Source organism: Oreochromis niloticus, linkage group LG23, assembly GCF_001858045.2.
Source record: "Oreochromis niloticus isolate F11D_XX linkage group LG23, O_niloticus_UMD_NMBU, whole genome shotgun sequence".
Lineage (NCBI taxonomy): Eukaryota > Metazoa > Chordata > Actinopteri > Cichliformes > Cichlidae > Oreochromis > Oreochromis niloticus.
Window position 1 is genome coordinate 24,754,810 of NC_031986.2, and position 19,743 is coordinate 24,774,552.

The 19,743-nt window shown below is 39.2% G+C and overlaps 1 protein-coding gene across 7 annotated transcripts in view; it reads left to right on the forward strand.

Moving 5' to 3' along the window:
• agap1 (ArfGAP with GTPase domain, ankyrin repeat and PH domain 1) overlaps nucleotides 1-19,743 on the forward strand; it is a 170,149-nt gene that overhangs the window by 66,253 nt on the left and 84,153 nt on the right. For 5 of the 7 annotated variants that reach the window (XM_025902795.1, XM_025902796.1, XM_025902794.1 and 2 more), the window contains 3 exons: nucleotides 11,325-11,383; nucleotides 12,522-12,609; nucleotides 18,227-18,241. In XM_025902795.1, the coding sequence (XP_025758580.1) occupies nucleotides 11,325-11,383; nucleotides 12,522-12,609; nucleotides 18,227-18,241 (162 nt within the window). The remainder of the gene's footprint in view (nucleotides 1-11,324; nucleotides 11,384-12,521; nucleotides 12,610-18,226; nucleotides 18,242-19,743) is intronic. The other 2 variants (XM_025902797.1, XM_005459167.4) reach the window with 1 other exon arrangement.

Here is a 19,743-nt window from a genome sequence, read left to right on the forward strand (position 1 = left end):
TGTGTGACTGATGAGCCGGCGCTACTCTGATTTGTCACAGTCAGACGACGGTTTAACCCCCAACACACACACACATACACACTCCTATAGACATGTACACCCTGCCCTCAGGCTACAAACAGCGCTCCACCCATGATCCCCGCGGTGTGTGCATGTTAAGACAATGGTGTCATTAGTGTATTTGCAGCAAAGATTATCTATTCATGGCTGCTTCACCCATTTTCAGTGTGGCTTAGAAGGAGTTTCAGTTTACGAGTCTCATTCTAACGCAAAAATCAAGCAAACAAGCCTCACATAAACAGAAATATCAGTTTTCACACAGAATAACCTGATAAATATAGAAAAAAAACTTCTGGTTTTTAATCTTCACTCTAATCTGACATGAAGCTGGGGAAGAACTCCACAGAAGGAGGAAATATCGTGTGATGAAAGCGTGTCAGCGTCCTGTCGAGTAAACAAACCACACACGAGTTTTGTTTATGAGTGCTGGTGGGCTCGTGGGGGACGCCAAGTCAAACAAACAAGAGACCTAAGACTACAGCAGACGCAATGTTTCCACCTGAAGGAGCGTGGTATGGAGGGCCAACACAGCCAGAATCAAATATATGCCCAAAATGCCTGTCCCCCGCCCCCCTCACACACACACACACACACACACACACACGCACGCACGCACGCACGCACGCGTGCGCAGTATTTTGCCAGTTTAGGCCCTCCGTACATTGGAGAGATTACCTGGGTACTGATGGCATGTTTGTCATTGTAAAGCTTTAGAGGCTTTTATTGTGTAAGTGGATTCTGAGCTGACCTCGGGGTGTTTCCCAGCTGACGTTAAAACTATAATTAACACCGCCGCCATCAAAGGCATCACGTGTGGTGTTTGACAGCTCGGGAATGTGACTCCATGAAAAATCTCCAGTGAAGATAGATTTACATGCCTGAAGTGTCAATAAAGAGGAGCATGATCAGCAGGTTAAACCTGGGTTCAGTCACAGCTATTCCTTATTAACAAGCTGGTTTTTCTCCATTTTGTGAAAAGGCAAATAAAAAAATTGGTCTGTCTTTTTTTTCTTCTTTTTTTTGTGAAGGGTTTGGTTTAATAAAGCTGGCGTCTTCACAGTCTGGAAGTGAAAATCAGTTTTCAGTCGTCTGTATCAGCCTCTTAGATCGGCTGCTTTTTCTTATACTTATGTAGCACTTAATTAAAAAAAAGAATGCAAAACAAATCCGTTTATCAACCAAATAATCAATTATTAAAACCAATTTTAACCATATTTGTTTTGTTTCACTCCACAGTCAGAACAAATAAGCAAACAAGCAGCAGCTGAACAAACAAACATGCCAGACTTCATCAGAGAAACGACTGAAATATTGAACTTGCTGACCTGTACGACCAGTTAAAAAAAACAGTCATATGGAGGACCCAAACTTTCAAAATAAACATTCAGTAGCAAAATAAAATGATAGACTCCTAATTAGAAAACATAAGCAAACGTAGGCATTTGCATATGCTTTCTAAATGAAAACATTTCATATAGTGTAATTTATCTATTTTTTGTCTAGGCATCTTTTTACTCTGTATTCAAAAAACCTAACTGCAGTCATTTTTTTCTAAAGCATAAAAAGACCTTTGAGTTTGTAACAGAAACAATAATAATGAGGCTGTCGTGTATTTGACTGTGAATACGTCAGGTCTTATCGACAGCATGAATCAGAGTAATCAGTGTACGCCGGTGTTTTGACGTTGGTTGTTTGGTGGCTTGACAACATGTTACATTCCCGTTTGTGAGATATCATCGTGCAGGAGCGTTTGTATTTTGTAGCTGAGGCATGATGAGGTGTGGCGAAGCGTGCAAGAACAGTACAGCAACGTCACATTTTTGCCATCAGAAGCTACTTTCTGGACGGCTTCCTCACACGCTCACATTCCCAGCATGCTTCAGGGTGCACGCCACTAGTTTGACATGAAGCTTGAGCTTCTTGTGATGTCACCATGATATTGGTTTGAGATTACTCAGTGAAACCAGGTTACGACATACTACAAAGCCAGCACCGAACTGGCTTTACTGGTCACTGTGTGCTGACAAAGCACACCTAAGTAAATGTGCAAAGCCTGATTTTGGTGGATTAGCTGTATTTACTGTGGCTAGCATAGCATGTGGACTAAGAAAGCAAATAAACCTCTATAAACACATCAGACAGCTGGGTTGCAAAGTGGCTTGCAGAGTTCAGAGAATGTTTGAGAATCTTACTTTTTAAACATTTTCTTCAGTGTCTGAGCTTCTCTGAATCATTCAGCTGAAATGAATTGAATAACACCTCCAGAGATTAAAGAATTAAATCCGTGTTGTTGTTCTAATAGTTTTGTAACCTGGAGGGCATGAGATTTAAAATGTTTTGAAACAGATTTTTATTTGTTTCAAATAATTTTTCAGGCATTTACTCATAAATATTTTTTACTTTTTTTGGGAGGGGAAACCACATTATACTTTAAAAATATTAGTATTTATCCAGTGAGTTTTTTCTTATAATAAACCACCAGAGAAATATGATTTAAAACCATTGATTATACTGCTGTGTAGTAACAGCAGCCAAAACCAAGAAAATAGGGTTGAACTTTTTGCAAAATATGTTTGGTGTGCTCCACCTTTAGTGGTTTGATTTCCTGTTAAAACCTAGTCCAGGCTGACTGACGTCTCATTTGCTTCTGAACCTGAACAAAGGTCTGGTGGGCGTGCTCAGTAGCCTGTGGGCGATGTGCCTCACACATGTTGGGTCTTGACCTTGATCGTCTCTGATGGAAACAAACTAATCTGCATGTGATGAAGAAACAGCTTATTTAAAGAGAATTTGAATGTTCAAGTGTCACAGCTGCAGCAATTTGGTGCCAGCATCGATCCGGGCCAAAAGCCGCCGGGTGTTGGTGGGTGTTTGGCATCAGTGTGCTGTAATTACCAGCAGTTACCAGCCAACTGAGGCCAGGTTTTGGCTGACCAGTTTGTGCGGGTAGCGAGTGGCGGACGGTCATTTAGAGGTCGAGTCCGAGTCTGGCTGCTGGCAGAGACGATGAAGTCTGATTTTATGACCAGCTGCTTCGCCGGCCGCCGTTTCCTGCTCTTTACAGTCCTGACATCATGCTGGACTGTTTGGTTTCACATTTATATGATAAACACAAAGTCAGGCAGCAGCCAGTTTAACAGAAATACAAATTAACAAATAACCAGCCAGCCAAGTCCTTCGTCTTAAAGACAGTGAATCATGGAAGCTCAGGCCTGCCAAAAGAAACAAAAGAAACCATAACAATGAGATAAAGTGGTCCATAATAGTTTAAGATCATAGTTTTACTTTTCATTTCATATTTCACTGTCAGCATTAGGAGCAAAAACATTTAATGTGACATAAAGGAAAAATTGAGTTAAGTAAAATAAAGTGAAAATTATAATGAGACACAATGAAAGATGAGATAATGTTTTACCTCATTCTTTAAGCTTATTTATACACTTTAATCTAAAGGCAGGACATTTATGAGAAAAAGTGAAAAGTAAAATAAAATAAAAAATTTCAGTACACACATCTTTTAGTTGGAAGTCAGTAGAGCCCTACAAAAAACAAAAACAAACAAAAAACGACAAAAAATTTAACATTTTTGTCATTAAAATTATTCAGTGTAATAGAGTTTTATTTATGTTGCACCAGATATTGGGATATCTGATTTGGTACCTGCATATTGCATCAATTATATATGGTTTTTGTGATTTGATAGGTTGTTAGGTAACGAGCCTACAGAATACAAATTATGATATTAAAACTCCAGATTTGTAAGTATCATCTGCAAATAAAGTGTCAGTTATAAAAAAAAAAATTACGAAGTTGGGTATAAATAAGGGAAAACAGCCATCCCAATAGCCAAATAAATTTGTATAATTTAAAATGGAAAAAAAGTGGATCATTAAGAAAAATGATTATTTCAAACATAAAAATGTTGAGTAATTTTTTTTTCTTTTTTTTTTAACCTTTTCTTTGTTATATGATTGGCACTGATGGGCTTCCATATTGTCTGACTTAGTATTTGTTTTGGGGGTTTTTTTGTTTTTGTTTTTTTTCACCTCTGATTCTTGATGAGGAAACAAGCTGCATCTCTGTAACAACAAAAACATCACAGGGACAGATCTGACACTGGGTGAGGTTTTCCTGCTCTGTGAGGCGTCATCATTGTGGCGGCGGCGGCACACGACAGGCCTGAAGTAGCGGCGGCGCGTGTTCAAACACAACACAAAGAGCTGCTGTGTGTGTTAGAGAGAAGTGTGTTGGCCGGTTGCCAGCTGCTGTTTATTGCCTCTTTGCTCTTTTATCCGTCCTCCTCGATGCTCCCTCATTTTCTTGCATTCTTCATCTGTTTGAAGCAGCCTCCCCCTCCCTAACCTCTGTGCCCTCCTCTTCATCAGTCACTGCATTTTTCCTGTTGTTACATCATCTGTCTCTTCATTTACTCTCTCTTCTCCTGTCTCCGTCTGTCCATCCATCCTCTATCCCTCCATCCCTCTGGCCTGCTTCCAGCTGTGCTGCAGCAGCTGTCTTGTTTTTCTAAATCATGTAAGCTGATTTAGTTTGAGATGAAAGCAAACAACACAGAGTGTAAAGTAGGAGTCTCAGAAGTCACCAAATCCATGGTTCGGTTTAGTCGTTGGATGTTTTGCATTGAAGGTTTAGTTTTAGAGCTTTTAGACCCTAAAACAAAAGAAATTTACTGAAAAGAAATTATGTTGTCTTAATTATGTAAAATTGATTGAATCAGTTGCATATTTTTGTTATTTAACCTCCTTATACAATAGCATAAATAAATACTCTGCTATACTGAAATTTCACTCTCCAAAACTGGAGCACAGGCTTCTTAAACAGTCTTTTAGTACAATTAGTCACACAGCAACATGTTTATTTCTGCTTTTATATAATTTGATATTTTCTAACACTGGAGTCTGTGGGGATTGACTCACTTTTAGAGTCAACCTCAAATGGACGTTGGAGGAACTGCAGGTATTGGCACCTTGACCTGGGATTGGAGCTTTGGTCTTACCTGTAATTTTACAGTGGTTTGAAGTTTTCAGCCTACTTCATATATGAGAGGTTTTAAAAATGATTGTTTTCACTGTTCTTTGAAACTTTATAGATATAGTTAAGCACTTTAGTTAAGCTGCAGCTAATAATTACTAATTAATCTGCTGGTTGAAGCTCGTTGGCCTGCATATTTCTGGCTCCAATCCCCAAATCTTTGACTGATGTTCTCCACAAACTAATAATAGGAAGAGATCAGGGTTAAAAGAAGGTCCTCAAAGAGTTTCTGGAACAAAACAAAGACAGTGCAACAAGTGTTGCTGTCAGCGCTGTGATTTATGATGAAGTAATATTTATTAGTATTACCTGCTTCTGGAAAACGGTAGAGTGCTCCAGCAGAGAGCTGGTTTTAGTCTTTGTAGAGGCCCAGGCTCTTTTTGTGTTGCTAGTTTATTGAGTCCAAACTTCTGAATGTTTAGTTGACTGAAGCCAACATCAATTCCAGATGGATTACCATCCGAGGCGCACCTCATTTATACCCCGACTGTCTCGCTTTGTTGTCCCTTCTGAGCAGATCTCTGCCTTTTTATAGACATTTGGAGCACGCTCAGTTTCAGTTTTGTTCCAGGTAACTCGTCCATGTCAGCCTCAGTCTGGACTCTCAATGTTTTGACAACAGGCTGATCTCAGTTTGTTCTCTTAGAGATCATTTAAGCACAAAATCTCCGTCTCTGTGGATAACGTTGAGCTGTAATCTTAGCACTTCTGTTGGTGTTAAAATCCAACACGAAACGTCTAAAAATTAAATAAAGCCCAGCAGCTTTTATTTGCCTCATTTTGTCCTTTTTTAAAAACTCTACATTTCCCTTTTAGTATTTTTCACTGTGCACGTCTGAAACCCTCAGTTTGGCCTCGGCTGCGACTCGGAGACCTTGTTGGAGCAGGTTTTCAGATCATAGAAACCTGTCTTTGTTATCTTGTTTTCTGCTGTTGTGTCTCTGTCGCTATGTTTCTGTCTTCCAGCTGCCTTCATCTAAACACACTGACGTGGTGTGGCCTTTGAAAAGCACAAATATGTCTCTCAGTTTGAGTGAATATTTAGGAACCGAGGCTGAGTTTAGCAGTTTGTTTGCTTTTTGCCTTCAGGTTTGCATTTTTCATTGATTAAAAGATTTCTGGATCAGGTTAAAATGCCTTTAAAGTCCGTAAAGTTAGAGTGGAGTCAGCATTAAGATTTCTTATTCATTAGGTTAAGGTTCGGGACCTGGTTTCAGCAACTGTTTATAACTTAGTTTAAACTACTGGTTACATAAGCTTTTTGCAGTTAAAAGGTAGCTCCTACATCACTGCCACATTCAGGATCAGTACCAGCACCAGTTTTATTTTGTACATTTGTGAGTTTATTCTTGTAAATGTACAACTAATTTTCAGAAATTTTCCTCAGAAAATCAAGAATTGGGAAAAATCTTTTAGTTTATAATCTTGTAAAGTGGTGAGACCTTTTTCTTTGCAGCTGAATTTGGGAGTTTATCCTTGTAAATATTTGAGCTTCATTCAAATAATGTTTGATTTTATTTCTACTTTATAGAAGTTTGAAATCATACAGTTGTAATAAACAGTTTCTGAAGGTTCATTTTTGTTAATTTATTGCTTTATTCTCATATTTTTTTCCTCGTAAATTTACAGGGAAAATGTTTGCCAGTCCAGACTATTCGAAAACCTAGATTAAAGATTTTAAACTAGCTCATTTTAGCCTGCGTGGAACCCAATCCTGCTCAAAATGTGATTTAATACTAGAACTACAAACAGCTTAAACTCTACATAGGAATTCAAACATCAGACTCACAGAGATTACTTTAAAACTAACTGGTAGGATGGACATAAACGAAAGTCTGCAGCATGTTTAGTTTGATGTTAAATACAATCTAGAGTAAGTAAGAAGGAAATAATCTGTTACTCAATCCAATCATTTCATCAGTCTGAATCCAGGGAAAGATCTTGGATCCAGTTTCATGGTTTCGTTTAGTTTCTTTCAGGTGAAAGCTGTTGGAGTCTGCAGATTTTATGTTTAAGGGACTGTAGCTTGTATTTATGATAGCTTAAAGATCTTTAGTTCTTTGTATTCAGGATCTAAAATCTTTGGTTCTGGTTTAGTTCTAGAGTTCCTGAGGTACAACCTCCTCTTAGAGATGATGTTTCTTGCTTTATTCCTTAAAACTCTGATACTTGGGGTTCTTTAAATAGACTTCAGATGTTTGAATTATTGAAGAGACGTGGCTTCTTGAGAGTTTTGTGTTGAAAGTGTATTACCAGAAAGCTAAACGACCTTGGCTTCTTCATGTTGAAGGTCGGAACTGAAGGTAAATGTTGAAGTTAAACAATTCCTCTTTATAAAGAGAAACAAAGATGTGTCGTCTCATACGTGTTCCCCATCGTTCTGAGGGAGAACGGAGCATAAAAATAGAAACAAACGAGTGAAATGAAAGAGAATTAATGAAGGAGATTATTCTGGAGAGCGCCAGGAGTCCTGACGCCTCACTTTGAAGGCCTCCTTCCTTTCTTTCTCTGCACAGAGGGATGGAGTGATGGAGGAGAGTTTTAGTCCCATGACGCTCGCTCTCATTTCCAAGTTTTTCCTCCCTGAGCGATGACGAAGCAGAGGAGCTCTCCATTTCCTTTTCCCATGGTCTTCGTCCATCTGTTTCACTCCATCTGTTGTCTTTTCCCCTTCGTATCTCACCTGTTGTCCTCTTCTTTTCTCCTCCGTCTGTTTCTTTGTTTCAGGTGGAAGAATAACATGTTTTTCTACTCATCCTTCAAATGTGATTGGGTTAAAACATGCAGTACATTTAGCATTTAATCATTTCCCCCTTTGTCATCTGGTCCACCCTTTCTTTCTCTTCCTTTGTCATATTTTATCCCATTAACAAAAAAGAGCCTTGACACTTTAAAATAAAGCAAAGTCTGCTTGTGTCGCATTTTCACAGTAAACCACATAAACCCAGTATCTTAACAAGGTCAAAACACATGCTTTTACAACTTAACCATTATTACATCATATTATTACCATCATTATATTCCATTACATGTTAAATAAGGCTTTCTTTTTTAAAGCGAGGTCTTGAAATGAGTGAGGTCTTTCATACTCCATAATCTGGAGTAATTTGTAATCAGTAATCAGAATAAGTGATAACACACCTTCCGGGCTCCTAGTTACTCTTCGGGACTATAAAAACTAAACTATGAATACATTGTACTTACTTACCAGATAAATCCACGAACCCATCTCATAATTTTGACAATTTAATCTCAGATTTTTGACTTTCTACCTTTATCTGATCATTTTAGCTTTCTAATCTCAGAAAGTTTGAGAGTCTTGGAAATCAAGAATGTCGACTTGCTACATCAGAAAAAGAACAAAATAAAGTGTCCTGTGGTGGTATAAACCTTTCACTCTGCCTTTAAGTGGGTAAACAATAAATCACTTAGTGGATGTTTGCTTTTATTGAGTGTGAAGCTGTAGTGGAGGAAAGGAGGCGTGTTGGGTTTCTAATTCATGACCTAATTTTGGAGATTCCGCCTTCATGTAGTCGGGCCGTGATGGAGTTGTATCATCCACCCACAGCAAGGCCCTCTGTCTCCCTCTTCCTCTCGGCCTCGTAAATACGACACGTTGACGGATTGATTGAGTTCAGGTGTTCCTCCCACACGCTCCCAGATGCTTTCGCTTCATCTCATCTGGACTTTCCCTCTTTTTGCAGCGCAGATTCATTCAGTCGGCATTTGTGTTTCTGTTTCTGTGACGACCCCTCGGCAGCCTGGAAGCAGACTAAAAATACCAGATCGTAGCTAAGGGCGATCATCATAAAACACGGCAAAGCATCATCGTGATGCAGATGTTAGTCAGTGGTCTTCTCAGGCGTAAATAAAAGTCCCAAATCAGCTCCAAAGGTGGATCAGTGCAGCCTGAAGCCGTAAATGTTGAAGTTACGGTTGAAAATCGCATTAGGACAGTTTAATAATTTAATAACAGTTTAAAAATTCTGTGTTTTATTAAGAGGATGAAAACCTGTCGTAATTCGTCCTTTAAACCCGGCCTCACCTCCCAGTTCAATCACCAGCTGATGCTTCATCAGCTGCTAACCATCTCCTCGCTTTGCTGGTGCATCATACTGGGAACCAGCAGAGGGGAACTGGAGGGCTGTGATGGAAAACAGGAAGCAGCTGGGTCAACATCCTGCCTGGCAGGGAGGGAGGGTCGGCCCCGACACAGGCCGCCGTTTGTTGGGTGGGTGAACAATGTCCCCCTCTGTGTGCCCGCCGACCAATCGAGATGCTCCTCTCTGGATGGTTTCCAGACAGATGAGATGTTGGCAGCAGCAGTTTGGGCTCATTAAAGGGAGGAAAGAGGAGACGTCAGGATGCTGTGTGGTGGAAAGTCAGTGGGTTTTAAGCTAAAATGAGGAGATTAAAATTCGGAATTGAGACAAAAATGTAAAAAAGAAACTACATTAAAACATCAGAAACCAGCTGAATCAAAAGAAAATACATTTATTGAGATATTTATTAGATTTTTGTCAGTCTTTTTCCTCCATAGGGAGCATCGCACACTCTGCACGACCTAAAAATGATCCTCCAGGTAGTGAAAACTGTCTGTGTGAGTCTCAGGTATCAATGCGTTAAAAAACCAGTGTTTCATGGGGCTTTTAGCACTTCCTGTCTGTACTGTGCAGTCTGAGGGTCTGCAGGCTGACACAGATTGCTGCAGATGAATTAGTAAAGAGGGGCTGGAGGATAAGTGGCTCTGGCCCACTGGCCTACTTAACGCCAAGCCCGAGGTGTCTCAGAGTCCGGCAGTGTTAACGGAGCCTGCGGTGGGATGACTGCTACAGAAAACATCTGGACGCCTCATGTTTTCTTTTTTATGAAAGGCGTTCATCACAATTACTGAAATACAGCTTCTTTAATGATAAACTCAGAGTCAGAGGTTAAAGGTCGCACATCTCTATGCAGACTGAAGAGATTTAAAGTCCCCGTATGTGACCACAGACATGTTAATGTCAAAGTACTGAAATTAAGTTGCATAGATAGAAATATTTTTAGATTAAAATGCCAATTATGACTTAGTTTCAATATAGATGAAAATATAGATGAAATTAAAATGTCCCAATTTGTGATTTCAATATATGAAGATGACATAATTATGAAATAAAATCAAAATGTTGAGATTGTTCTGATCAAATGTCAGGATTGAAACGCTCATGAGTTTAAATGTGACTTTAAATATTTAGATTTTATTTGTTGTATTTTATTCAGTAAAGTTTGTTTGAGGCTTTGAAACGTTTTCTATTTACTTGATAACAGAACTTACGGAGCTACAGCCCCATATTTAATACTTTAAAGGTGTGTTAGAATACCTTTACTGTACGGTTTTTAGCTGACTGTAGAAAACACACAAACCCAGCTCTCTGTAAGAGGCCACATTCTTTCAGTGGGAGGGCCCAGATTTGGTCCACGGGCCTGTGTTTTCTCACTGCTGGTGTTTTGTCCTGTTTAATGTGTGTGTGTGTGTGTGTGTGTGTGTGTGTGTGTGTGTGTGTGTGTGTGTGTGTTTTTGTTAGAGAGCCGTCTGTGCAGTGTGAGTGGAAACGACCTCCCTGATAATACCAACATTATCACACTCCAATAACACACACTCCAATGGTTTGACATTGTTTGGCCTCCGCCCTCCTCATTTCCCATGACCTCTGACCCTCGCCACCTCACATGGTTGCAGGAGTTAATTTGTGGGGAACCTTTAGAATAATTTAGAATACAAATATTTTCTCATCTACTGATTTTGTCTTTATTTCCTGATTCTAACATTTGATTGATTGATTCTGAGATTAAAGTGCTTAAAGAACATATAGATTAATGTAAGCTGATCTCCCTCTTCATGGACTTTTTGTCTTATCAGTTTTTATATAGTGTTATTTTTTGGTTGCTTTTAACTTCTGTATTTTCTCAGCTGTGGTTATAATTCATGGTTCTTCTGTACCATGACGGTATTTCTGATCGTGTTCAGTCTGCTGCGACTTTCGGCCTGGTGTTGGTCGTCTGTCAGCTTTAACAAGCCTCTTCCTCCTGTTTGTCACCCTTGACACCACTGAGGAGGAGCTGATTGGCTGCCTCGTTACTCCATCAGGCATTTTTAATTCCATTTTTCCCCTGAAGGCATCACATGTTCCTCACAGTTTAATAATATGTGTTTTTTCTCTCTTTGTGTCTTTCAGATGCGTTTGTAAACAGTCAGGAGTGGACGCTGAGTCGGACGGTGCCCGAGCTCAAAGTGGTGAGTTCAGAGCGTTAAAGGGGAGGGGTCACCTGTCCAAGAGTTGAGCTTCAGCGGGATGACGCACCGCCAAGGACATCATTTCCTGCCAAAACTTAACAAAAATCCCAACAAACAAAAAATAACTAATTAGATAAACAAATACACAAGAATTTCAGAAACATTATGTTTAAGAAATTTATTTTTTAAATGTTGAGATTGAGTTGCTGCCCTGAACAGCAGCCAATGTAAAAGTGCTCTAAGTATTTTATTTTGAAGGTTTAGTTACTTCTAAAAACCCGACCTGGACTTCTGTCTCATGATTCCTGACCTGCAGGCTCTTTAGGACACTACAAGAAGTGAATACGTGAAGATAACCGAACAGATGGACAATTCTGATCATTTTAACTTTGAAGATTAAATAAAGTAAAATAAAATAAATGAGGGATGTTAAAATTGTGAGATTAAAATTTCAGAAGTTAAATGTTTTGAGATAAAAGTTTAAAAACATGTTGAAAATGTAATTCAAAAGTAAAAATGATTAGCTGAGATTAACTATGAGGTCATGTCAAAATTATGAAAGTAAAATGTCAAAGTTGTGAGATTAGAACATCAAAATTCAAACAATACATCACAACCATGAGAAGCAAACTTTAAAAGCAAAATGTCAAAATAAAGTCAAATATTTACGTTAAGTATAAAAACTATAAGACCAAAATATTTAACTCAGAGATAAAAGTAAAATATTACATTTTAAAAAGTAAAATGTCAAAATTATGACATAACTTAGAGACTAAAATAAAAAAAAGCTTTAATAGCACAGTATTAAAATTAAAAGATAAAAGTTAAATATTTACATAATATATAAATATTTTAAGAGTCAAATGTCAATATTATCATATAACTAAAATTTAAGTTGAGATTATTATGGGCCTAACAAATAAAAAATTGAGAGTAACTGTGATTCATGTTTCATTTCTGCTGAAACATTTGTTTGTCCACTCACAGAAACAGTAACAGCTCCATGTGCTTGAATTATATCATCTTCACCAGCAACACTAGAAAACTTTTAAAACCAGTATGAGTTCCTGTTGATGGAGTGATTACAGTCTGCTGAATGTTTTAGGAGATGCTAACTTCCCTTTTGTCTCCCCCTCAGGGCATTGTGGGTAATCTGGCCAGTGGTAAGTCAGCGTTGGTCCACAGATACCTGACGGGAACCTACGTCCAGGAGGAGTCACCAGAGGGTAAGAACATCATAGCATGTCTGTCTTTGTTTGGCTGGACCAGCTATTTCTTCTTCTTCTTTTATTAAAATGGCAGAGCAGTCGTCCGCCTTCTCAGACCGAATCACTCTAAAACACAGAGGAGAAAATAATGAGCAGATTAAACGTCATTTAACGACCTCCTTACAGCACAGGCCTAACCAGCAGAGCGAAAAAAGCTCCTCAGTCAAACTCAGAAGCTTCTCCAAGTCGCATTAAAAAGAGATTTCACTCCAGTTTTGGGAGAAAGCTGAAGTGTTTTTTTGGGTTCAAATAAACATTTGCAGAGTTTGAGATGGAGCTGAATCATCGCAGGAGGCTTTAAATGATCAGATCTGCTGGTTTAATGCCGATCTGTCAGCCTGTTAGAGGGAAAATATATCAATACAAGCAATGAGTGACTGAAAATGAATACTAAGTGAGATGAAAACAGCAGAAAGTGACATTAAAAAGTCAAACTTTTATTAGATATTTGTTCTACTTACTGAAAAACCAACAAGTTTGACCTCTTCGGGGCTCAAGCGTGGATTTAAAAAGTGAAGAAGTGATTCAAGCATAACGTCGCGCTCAGCTGCTTAATATCTGAGAAACAGTGAAGACCTGAAAGGTTAAACTTCTCTGCTGGCTGACCCAGAATCACTTATGAAACTTTAAAGATGACTTTCTGTCTCAGGGAAAAGATGAAGCCCTACTTTCCTCCAGTGTCTCAGCTCGCACGCCCTGCAGGGACGGCCATATTCCTCATGTAATATTAAAGCTGCCCTCACACACACTGTTACTGTACAGGACGGCAGCGTCCTCAGGCACAGACCCACTTTACTAAACCCGCTTTAATATTTCAGCACATGAGCTGTTTCCTCTCAGGGATCCTGCACGCACAGCCGAGGCACTTTCTGCTCGCTTTCCTTTATCAATCACACCGACAGACGCTGCAGCGCTTTTACTTTTCATTCATTCATCCTTTTACTGTCCAGAGAGGTGGTGCACCGAACTCACAGCTCAAACCACTGGTGAGGAGCTTTAAGCTCGAGTTTAGTTTAGTTGTTTAATTGAAGCAAAAACGCTTCTTTATTCCCTCAGAAAAAAACAAAAAAACTGCATCTTTCTGATAACTAACAGGGGGCGACACCTCTGCCTGTATAAAGAAATCAATGGCATAGTATGGAGGACCAAACTTGCCAAAATGAGCAAACCAATAACACAAATTATGCCATTAAAATGCACCTATAATGATATTAAAAATTGTGTCTTTCACATGAGACATAAATGTTTTTTTTCTTATGTATTATTTTTTCTGTTTTCTGTTTTTATTTATTTATCTGTCTCTATTTATACAGAAGTACGTCATTACGTTTAGAACTTTTAAATTCAATTTGCAGCTGTATTTATTTACTCATGTTTATATTTATTTTGCAAGTTATTTATTTTTATCATCAGTGTTTTTTATTTCTTTTTTAATTTTGGCAGTTTTGGTCCTTCGTGCATAACTAAAAATATATATTTATGAAGCCTGACACCAAGTTTTAAAAAGTTTTTAAAAGAGCTAAAAGAAGCTAAAAGGATGAAAATCCAACAGTCAAATCAAAATCAAAAGTTTATAAAAGCTTCAAATCAAGTCTGAAAACAGTCTAAAACTAGTAAATATATAAATAAAAAGTCCAAAATAAACTCTATGGACCTGGTTTGGGTTATTTAAAGTCCCCAAACAAACACAAAAGAATTTAAAACAAGATCATTTATTATTTCATTTCTTCTTTGTTACTTTTACCTACCATGATTGCCTGAACGTTTTATTGTTGTAAATGTTGTTTGTTTTTTATCTTTTCACTGTACATTTTAGTCCAAAACCATTTTCCAAAATTAACAAAAAATGCCAAAAATCAGTTCAAAACCACAATCGAAACACAAGTCTACAATTAGGCCCAAATTCGTTGACATCAATTTGAAAATTAGTCTAAAAACGTCTAAAATGATGACCAAACTCCAAAATCTACTCAAAGCTGCCCAAAAAGCGTCTAAAACTAAGTCTGAAATCAGTTCTTACATGGTCCAATTTAATGAACCCAAAATAAGTCCTGAACACCCCAAAACAAAGTCTAAAAGCAGTCAAAAATCAGTCTAATATATTCCAATATATATTTTCAAAATTCGTGACTATTCTAGGATCTCAGTAATGTTAGCATATTTTTAAAGAAAGTTTTATTTTCTTCACTATTTCCTTGTTCTTGTTTTAGTTGCATTAGTGCTCAATACCCTCATTTTCACTGTCCTTTCACATTAAAAGCTTTAGGTTGGCTGACCAGATGAAACTCCGTTACTTTAAAACCTCTGCAGAAAGTTTTGAATTTTTCAGTCTAATTAAAAATACTGTGAGCTGCTGAGCAACGCACATAGCTGCAGCCAGAAGTCTTCACACTGAAGAGAGTCAAAGAAGTACTTTGACTACTTTTGAGGGTCCGCTGTGGAGCTGCAGCTAATTACCCCCTGCCGACCTCTTTGTGTATTTAAAGCCTTGAAAACCATCAAACATGGTTTATTTGGGAAGAAACCTTTGCTGCTTTTGTTATGTTGTTATGTGGGGACCCACCCCGAAATCAGCCCGCAGACCAATTTTAGCTGCCGGTCCCTCTGTGGAGAGACTTCGAAGTGTGGGAGGCAGGAAGAGGAGGAGGTTTATTTTTTTAATTTAATACGCCTGCAGAGAGGTTGATCGAAGGTCAGCTGATAAGAGGGGACCCCAGGGATTACATTAAAGCAAAAGAAAAAGAAAAAAACTACAAGCAGAGCAAAAACAGCTGGGAGAGAGTTGGTGGCGATGGGGAATCCCAGAGCAGATAACTTCACGCTAAAACATGAGAAAGTCTTCCACGGTGGTGACGTTCTCCTCAGTGTCATGCTGCTAAATGCCCGGCGGCCTCCAGCCTTAATTACACCGCAGCGCTGCCAAAAGCAACACGACACGGCTTTTCGAGCAGGTCCACATACCACATTCAAACAACGGCTCCCCCTTATCTTTGATCGAATTACTTGGCACCACTGCCCGTCGAGGAAGCGGCTATTCAGCTCCAATTAAATTTAAAAAAAAGGAGATAAAAAGCTTTTCTGAAATAGTTGCATAACCACAGAGAAATAAAAGCAGCCCAAGGGGGAAAGCTGTTTTGAAATTCCTCGGATCTAAAAATATGCCGGCTGCCTGGATTCCCATGGCGATTGATTGGGAGCGGAGTTGGTGGCTTGCGAGCGGCGAGGCGACCGCAGGGCCACGAAGCCACCGACCAGAACTATTCTGAGGCTGCAGGCTGGAGCCTCGCTGCTGCAGAGGGAAAAAAAGCTTCATCGCTGACTCAAAAACATGCAGGTTGCCCAGATTTACCTCTGTGGTGCGTTTAAGGACTGTCAGAAATCCCTGGGTTTATTTCTATTTCTAAAGACTCTGACACTTTTCAAAGAGTGAAATCCTGCAGAAGCAGCACTGATAGTTTGAGAAAGAGTCCGACTGAGACTGTTTGTACAGCAGCACATGGGATCCATTACAACAGGGAGAGAGAGGGGAGCTATGGTTGGGAAATCACCCACAGCCACCAAACTAATGCTGCTGACTGTGGTTTGAGGAGCTGCCACTCTCACAAGCAGCCAAACATCATTCACAGATTCTATTGTTCTCGTGGCTTTAACGGAAAAAGAAACACTGGGAGGCATCAACAAAGTCTCCAGTCCAATCTTTCCAGAACAGTCATTAAGTTTTATTTTATTACTCTATTATTATTTTTGTCAGGTTTACACAGACGTGTGGAGAGGCAGCTTTGGTTCAGTCTGCTGTTTGTCAGAGAAGAAGGTGACACCCTAAAAGTTTAGTTTGTTATTATTTATTCTTCAGTGATCGTACCAGAAGGAGCAGGAGTACAGGTCTGAACATCCAGTCATGAAAAACAATCTGCAGGTACAAGAAGTCAGCAGAGTCTCAGCATCAAGGAGTCATAGAAGATACAAGTGTATTTAAAAACCTCAGATTTAATCCTGCCCATAAAAACTTTTCTCTTGCCACAAAGGGTCACCACAGTGGGTCGCTCTGCATCTTTAATTTGGCAGATTGTTATGCTGGGCAACTTTCCTGGCACAATCTCAAACGGGATTAGTGTCTCCGGCTGGAATCTAACCAGTGACCTCCAAAAACCAGATCACTAAATCAAAATCCCAAACTGAAAAATGTCCAAAATTTACAACAAAACCAAGTCAAAGTCAATTTAAAACAGTCCAAAATGATTCAGATCAAGTTCTTAAAGAGTCCAAAATCAAAGTCTTGAATCAACTCCCGTAGTAACTGAAACAGCCCAAATCTAAATCTCCAGCAAGTCTAAAACGATTCAAAACCAGATGACTGTAAGTCACAAATCAAGTTCAAATGCTGCAAAGCCACCTCCCAGAAAATTTCAAATCCAAGTCCAAAACATTCGACAAGATGTCCAAAATATATTCCCAAATTAATTCCAAAACCAAGTCCAAGTTTTAAAGGGCCTCAAACTAATTTTAAAATAATTTGAACCCACAGTCCAAAATCAAAGTCTTAAATCAAGTCCCAAATAACTCAAACAGCACAAAACTAAGTCTCCAGTAAGTCCAAAACCGTTCAAACACAGACCCAAATCAGAGGACTAAAGTCCAAAATCTTGCAAACCATGTCCCTGAATAGTCCATAATCAAATTATAGAATGAAGGCGGTTTTTAAATGAGTCTAAAAGCAGCTTAAAGTCAAGCCAGAAAAAGCTTTTTTTTAAAAAAAACATAAATAAATAAAAATCTACTCCCCAAAACACCAAAACCACAACTCAGAAAGTCAAACTGTCTAAATACAGTCAAGTTCTAAGTTCAAACAACTGAAAACTAAGTACCCTGTAAATCTGAAACAGTCCAAATGCAATTCAAAACATTTAGGAAAAAACATAAAGAAAAAACTCTGAAATGGTCCCAAAACATAGTTCATAATGAAAACAGTCTAAAGTTGATTTCCTGCTGTCATTAAGTATCTTTAGTGTAATGCTGGGGCGGGGCAGCATGTTAAAGCTTTGTGCTCAGCTGGCTCTTCCAGATCATTACTCATACAGAGAAAACACATTCAGCATGTTACAGAATGGCAAAGAAATCCAAACGTCTTCGTTACGAGATGTTCAGCTCCAAGTTTGCTGAAAGTGATTAATGTGACCTCAGCAATGATTAATGACTCAGCGTCTTTGTATAAATCTGCTGTAATGAGGTGGTGACCCTGACATAAATGAACCCAAATTCATGAAGGAAAGCGGTCCATCCTTCCTCTCACCTCTGTCCTCTATCCTCCTCTTCCTCTCTGAGCTTTTCTCGTGTTTACGTGTTTGTTTATTCACTGCTTTGACCTCCACCTGACTGCAAATGAAACTGTGTACAGTTCTTTACTGCTCTTTCTGCTTCTTCTTCTCTCTCGTGTCCTCTCTTTGAACCTCTCTCAAACATCTTCCTCGCTGTCTCCTGGTTGGACTGTGCATGCATTAACTGTGGCTGCATCTTTGATGTTGTTTTGCTTTTTGTTTCCTCTCTTTCTTCCTTCGGGGCTGCTCTTGTACAATAGCTGACGTGGATGCAGGTAACTATCCTTCCTCTCTCCTTCACCTGTCCATCCCTCTATCCTTCGATCCATCGCCTCATTGGTTCAGACAGCAGCACGTTGAGATCGGCTCGGGTTCAGCACCGCGTCTCATCTCTGTGTCATCAAACAACCGCCAAACATCACGCTGCACGTCTCCAGGGATTTAACTGCTTCATCTTTTTCACTGCTTCATCTTTCATTTTTGTTTTTTGTTTTTTTACATGTTTGTACAAATAATTTCATCAAGTCAGATTTCAAACGTCTGGATTATTTAACGCTTCCAGCTGCTGAACCTGAAGCTGAACTCGATTGGCTGCTGCGACTGAATATGTAGCTCCGCCCCCTCATTATCTAATCATATTATTTCTCGTCTCCATCCTCATCATGTTCACCTGCTTCACTGATTTTCTTCCATCTTGATCAAAAAAAATGAACGATCTTAGATTAATTTCAGATCACTAGTGAACCATTTTTCATGTTTAGTAATAAATCAGTGTTCACTTTCCTTTTTCTGCCTGTTTAAACTCCAAAGGATTAACTTATGACTTTTTATTTGTCTTTAAAGAATCAATAAGTGATTCTATTAACCGATTAAAGAGAAAATCGTAACACTAGAGACTTTTCTTTAAGCGCATGTGTGGATCAGTCAGCTATGTTTATGATCCTGTTTCGTACGTTTGTTCCTATAATGGTGCAGAAGTAAAATGACTAGATGGCTGTATCGATCAGTGAAGACATTAGTTACATGTTAAAGGTATTAATCAGTTTATTAAGCTGGGCTCATCGCAGAATGACCACACTGTAAATAAAAGATGGACATCCAATGTCATAAGTTGTGTTGATGCACTCCTCAGAAGCTTCGAGGGCTTTTATTGTGAAAGGCAGTGGCTGCAGGAAGCCCCTCTCACAAAAATCAGCTCCTCTTGACAAATATTTAACGTCAGGGTAAAGAAAGGGCAAGTGATGGAAACATGTCCACTTCCTGTGCTCGCCGCTCTCTTAACATCTAGTGTGTCATTACTGCAGCTGCGCTGGCTCGGCCACGCCATCCCAAGATCAGCTGATCCAGCTGAGAGAGAGAGAGAGCCCGAAATAACACCGGCGACTTCCTGTAAATGCTGAGGAAGAGACGCTCGTTCCCACAGTGACTTGCCACACTGCTGTTTATATATGTGTCAGAGTGGAGCTTCTTAAAGCAGCAGTAAGCCTGGAGATGAACGGTCAGAGCACAACAAAATGCACGAGTTCAGGGTAGAAAGAGACAGAAACTGTTGGATCATCAGTGCTCCTGATGAGATGTTCCAGCTCCTCAGTCATCTGCAGGCACCTGTCACAGCAGAACATCAGGTGGGAGCAGGAAGCTCCTCCTTCTGCCCTCCCTGGACTTCTGACACTGTTTGAAGCTGGTTTTTAGAGCAGTGTAAGGCACTGAGAGGCCTCCGTATCACTTAAATGTGGTCACAGTCACAGACTGTACATAAAAGATGGCTTACCTGTTT